The 6,000-nt window shown below is 26.0% G+C and overlaps 1 protein-coding gene across 1 annotated transcript in view; it reads left to right on the top strand.

Moving 5' to 3' along the window:
* The first annotated feature begins 4,397 nt into the window (after positions 1-4,397).
* Positions 4,398-6,000, top strand: part of LOC107453570 (synaptogenesis protein syg-2) — a 91,100-nt gene continuing 89,497 nt past the window's right edge. Inside the window, exon 1 of the mRNA XM_087157519.1 lies at positions 4,398-4,842. Within this exon, the coding sequence (XP_087013645.1) occupies positions 4,788-4,842 (55 nt within the window). The 5' untranslated portion in view covers positions 4,398-4,787. The remainder of the gene's footprint in view (positions 4,843-6,000) is intronic.

Genomic DNA, 6,000 nt, shown 5'->3' with positions numbered 1-6,000 from the left:
ATAGCTTCTTATAAATAGTAAAGTATCAAAGAAAATCTAAAGTTTTTTTTTCCCGTAAATAAAATTGCTTACTTTATGAGCAAAATTTCTTGCATTTTTATTTGTAAGATAGTTTGTTTATCTTCACCAAAAATATTTAATGTAAAAAACCTGTATTTTTAAAAGTAAATTAATTATTTTTTAGAAGTAGGATAAAACCCAACCAGGTTGGATAAAACTTCGTATCGGAATAATGATTTCTTTTGCTGAAATATTTATTTATTTCAACAGATTTGTGTTATGACACACATTGAATATTAAACCGGGAAATTAAAATCAAAAAGCACATGAAATTAATTTGGAATTTATCGTACATTATGTAAGCTTTTCAGATTTAAGAGCAGAAATTACATACACATACGGAAATTAGAAGGGGTTTATGTGCCTTCAGTTTTCGCTAAGATGCAGTACACATCTAGAATTTTAACTTGGAGTACGGTGGACCATAGCTACCAGTACTTATCTTTCAAAAAATGTCGTGGTTCAACAGTATCATTCAACAGAGAAAAAAGGTTTAGAATTGTTTAAACGCAATGTAAAACCTATTTTTATGATAAAAAACGAAATTTAAGAATAGACGTAATCATAGGTTGATATTCTGACATAATCAGATGTTTAGAATAAATACAAACAAAAAAGAGCCAAAACAAAAACCAAATCCTTTTTATTGAACGCAAAGATTACTTTTCTTACTGTATAACACAGACGTTGTTCTTTAATTGAATTTCTCTGTAGTTTAAGTCGTTTGTAAAACTATATCACATTTCTACCTATCTTTTGAAAAAGCAAATACGACTTACTTTCATTATTATATGGATAGGCACATTTTTTTACGATTAATTTAAATTTCTTTCAGTCAATTCTTTGTAATTTATTACTATATCGAAAAAAAAATTGAATCTGGATCCATATTGAAAAAATTTTGAAATTACTATAAAATGTTATATTTCCAAATTTACATACCTGAAGCATCTTTTATAGTTCGTATAAAACTATAATAGATTTTCAGAGACGAAAAGTATACCTTTGAACCCTGCATTGAGCATCTTTTTGATGTTTCGGATATAATATAGCTCGTTATCTTCAAAACAGCATGCACTGTAGCAAAATTCCGGATGAAATTACATTATAAAGTACCGGCACTTTGAGTGCATCATCCATAAATTTTTATTTAGAATATACATTACGGTTTTGAAACTTACTCACTATTTGTTCTATAGATCGGTTTCGTTATTTATAACATTACTTATAAGAATTTTCCAAAATACTGCTATGGTAATTAAAGAATTTCAAACTGAAATTAACATGCTTCAGATTATAAGGCTATGCTTTACTTCTAAAACATGATTAAAATAAATTTTGAAAGTACGAGAATTATTATAGGGTTTCAAGAAGTATATCTGAATCATTCACTGTTCATTCCACATTGAGTGGGACATAATTTGCATCTGCACACAATGATTCATTTATAATTGCCATATCATTCAAAAGAAATAATTGCAGCTTTATTCTGTTGTGATTTGATTTAGAAAAAGAACACTGTCAATGGAATTATCAACATTTATACTGAAGAATTCCTGTTCAAAACAGTTAACGCTTTCAATTATCCTCTCTGAAAAGAGCTTGAGTTTGCAACTAAACTAATATATTTCAAAGATTTCATATTATATTAAAATGTTATAAATCTAAAATCACCTCATTAAAACAAAAGTTCGATGATACATAAAAATATGAAAGATTCTTAGAAGGTTTGAAACATTTTAGAAATATCCATGTGATATTTCATTAAGATTTTATTATTTCCAAAAATCCATGCATTGTCTAGGATGGAATTTTCAATTAATTTTAAATAAATAATTACAGAATTCTCACAATGTGATTTGATTATTTCGTTGTTTGATAAATAGTTCAACAAAGAGAACACCCCAAAAAATATTTTTTCTGTCCGCGTCGTTGAAAATGAGAAATGTTGAGCAACCTATTTGAACAGAATACATTTAGAAACGTCTCTCTCAACCAAAATAACACACATTCTTGAATAAATATAATGCAAATTAAAGTGTACTGAATACAAATGATATATGTATGAAATGCAAACATCGCTGTTTTCCTTTTGTGAAATCTGACACGCAATTTGTTCCGACCAGACAAAGACATCGTAATTCTGCTTTGTTTGCCACGTAGATTTGTTTGAGTCAGAAAACCCTTTTCGAGACATGTTTCTATAATGGGCTTCAGTAATTCTTGCAACTCTTACGAACAGATTTTCTGTGACTATTTCTTTCAAAAGAGTCTTCATTCTTAAATGAAAAAAGCAAACTTTAAAGTTTTTAAAACTTTTTTTTATCTAATTACTTATTCATTTATTACCCATTCAATTTTAAAACTTATTTCATTTAATCAGAAGTAACATAAGCAAATATTCGTTTAAAACCTTAAAAAGTAAGATTTAAATAATTGGGAAAAAATGACTAACATTGATTTTTTTAGGGGAAAGTTTGCATATCTGTTTTTCTTCATTGCGGTTTTTGTGAATTGATAGACTAATATATCTATTTTTAAGGCATTTTTGCTCCATATCGGTAAGTTTTTTTTGTTTAATCTCAAACTCATTTTCAATTGCAATTTTATTTTTTAATGGTATATATACATTATGAAGAATAATTTTTATCCGATGATAATTTTTCTTTACTTAGAAATATCACTACGCAAAGAAATGTAACCTGAACAGAATTTGTACTATATATATATATATATATATATATATATATATATATATATATATATATATATATATATATATATATATATATATATATATATATATAATTAGTTTCTAATTGAGCATCAAATTTGAAACATAAAAAAAATTCCAGATGAAACAACTTACATATCCTTCAACTTTTCATGATATTTCAAAGTTATTTCATTAACATGATGCATTAATAATTTTTTGAGTTTAATTAATTCATTCTTTTAGTTTGGTTAGTTCAAAATCTGTACTACTTGCTATAAAATGTACGTAAAATGCTCGAAATTATCTTCTTTTTTTTGCTAGAAATTATCTTCTCTTTTTTACAAAAAAATTTTGAAGCATTTCAAATAAAAACTTTACTTACGTACGAAAGTATTTTTTGTATGTTTTTCATGTGCAAACAATGAACTTGATCCTCTTTTTTATATTATTAAATTTTAAATTTTTTTGCAAAATCTGAATACAAAGCAATAAAAAAAGGTTTCTTTTCTACAAAAGTATCAACTATGACTCCTCTAGTTCATAATAAATTAAAATGCATTTTTAATTTGTATATTACCAACTTAGAAAGCATTTACGTCCATGATAATGTATTTTCAAAAGAACGTTAAGTGCAGAGCTTCAAAATTCAGAGCGTCAGGTACAAAAATGTTGATCAACTGGAGCATATAACATAAAACCACTTTAATTCTAATTTTGAGAACATTTTATTTCCAATATGTTATGTTCTACGCAAATATAATTAATATTTTTTTCATTAATTCTGTTTAGATTAATATCTGATGTATTAATTCTTTTTTAAAAATATTAATTCGGCCAAGAATTTATTTTAAACGGTCATTATTCAAAAAAACAGCTTTATAATAGCCATTTAATTGTTTTGATACATTAAAAAGCTGTTTTTTTTTAATTTTGCTAATTTTTTTCATTATAACCTTTTGGTAAAGACTATTTCTGCTCAGATGGCGAATACTGTTTACGGTCAACTAGATTTCCGTCGTAAAAAGTTATAGCAGAAACAATAGAAAAATGTATATGTGCTAAGTTTTAAGCCAGGGAAGTTAATACACCAATCCTTGTACATTTCCATCACATATGTAGGATGAATTTAAAATCAGATAAAACTTGTCAGAAAATCAGTAGTGATATTATAGTGGATAAAAAAGGTATTTTGTCTGGCATTCCGTAAAAATTACTCTGAACCCCATAAGGCTGTGAAGGTTGACTGATTGAGTTTTAATGAATTAAACATAACTAAAAATGTAGCATATTTCAGTAATATTTATTTCATAAGTGCCTAAATAGTATTAAAGTGTAACTTCTTCAATCACTAATGTATATAAGTGTAATTTCTTTTTATTCCAACTATTCGCAAAAATGTTACAAGATATAAAATATATGTTTTAAATAACGCATTAAAAATATTAATGCTTAAAAAATAGGGCATGTCCTGACGAATCGGAATTTCACGTACCCTTTAGTTTTTAAATCAAAGATTGAAGCACATGAAGGATTCGAGGGCAAAAAGTAAGTGAAGCCGTCCGATGGATCTCACTACACCAAAAAAGAACAGCAAGAGTATACTGCGCATCCCCATCCGATCACATGACCATGAAGTGGGAGATCTTTGAGCACGCACAACCGGCTCTTTTCGTCCTCATCTACAGTATTAGAGAAAGCTTTGCATCTAAGAGATTGCCAATATTACTCCTCTCATTAAGTTTAGTAATTGAGAGGTCATTCAGTGCCTTTATGCGCATTAGTAGGCAAATGCGTGCATTTTTTTATGTTTCCTGAAAATATTATAATTATATGAACATATAAATCTGTTAATATTCGCCAAAAATATTATAACATAAACAGTATTTTACAAGAACATTAATGGACATTTTTGGAAAGAAAAACATTGAATTTTTTTTTGAATAAGTAAGCTACTTTGAACACTAAAAACAAATATTTGAACTTATAAAAATAAGGTGAAGCAAATAGTTTCATGATGATTGGAAAAATGTTGTTCTATATACTGGTGCTAAGCATTCATTTAAAAGGTAAGGAATATTGCTTTAGTTGAGTTGTTATTTTAATTATTATTATTCTTTTACCTTCAGATACATTTATATACATATATATATAAATTTAACGTTCGATTCATTGCAAAACTTTTCAATATTCAGAATGCAAATGGTTAGGTACATGAAATTGCCTTAACAAATTACTAAACATTAATACTTGAAGTGTATTTTTTAAATTTGTTTTCCATTCATTAGTTATGTTTTGCTTAATATTATTTTCTTCTGCTTCTGTTCTTCATAGTAAGTTTAATGTAAATATATTTTAAAAATTATTATTTTTATTTCTCATTTTTTTATAATTTAAATGCTTGATTGTAAAAAAGAAAGATTCAGAAAACGCTATTCATTTAAAAAAATTTTCTCCAATTTTTGTATATTATCTATATGTTTGTAACTAAATAATGGAAACAATAGAAAAACTTATATTTTTAAGTAAATAATCGTAAATATTAAATTGATTCAGACGATATTATAAATACAAAAGTAATGTTGCAACGAAACAATCTTTTTGTAAATGAGACAAGTTTTTATGATAAATAAGAGTGATGCATATATTATTGTAACACTTAGAATATTTAAAATTAGAATTTATACTAAGTTTTGCTATTAAATATCAGTAGGAATATTACATGTATATGGTTACAAGAATTATTTTCATGTTTCTGAAAAAAACATACACACTACAAAATTAGTCGAATATTTAGCGTATACAATCGATAGTATATTCAGCATTGTCGAAGAAGAACAACGCATACGTAAAATTAAAAAAGAAAGATCTAACTATCTTCTAAATTAGAGGAGGATAAAATATCTACAGTGAGTCTTGAAAAATATATAGTTCTTAATACTAAATAGTGATAAAATGCTCACGAGTTCAATTAAAATTATTTAGTAGTTAAAGTACAAAAAATTACTCATATTATTATAATAAATATTATTTTTAAAACATCTATGCAAAATAATACGTAGAAATGTACGAGTAATTACCAGCAAAGCTCTGTATGAATATCTATAACTATTCAAACCTCTTAAAATATGCTGTAAAGAATCAATTTCACAATCCGAAAATAGTTTTAGTGCAGAATATATTTTCTCTTAATACGAATTATATTTGATTTCTCAAAAGCACAAATA

The sequence above is a fragment of the Parasteatoda tepidariorum genome, chromosome 2, assembly GCF_982258835.1.
Source record: "Parasteatoda tepidariorum strain Cologne lab strain chromosome 2, Ptep-v5.0, whole genome shotgun sequence".
NCBI classification, from domain to species: domain Eukaryota; kingdom Metazoa; phylum Arthropoda; class Arachnida; order Araneae; family Theridiidae; genus Parasteatoda; species Parasteatoda tepidariorum.
Note: the sequence above shows the minus strand (reverse complement) of the source record. Positions and strands in the feature narration are given on the sequence as shown.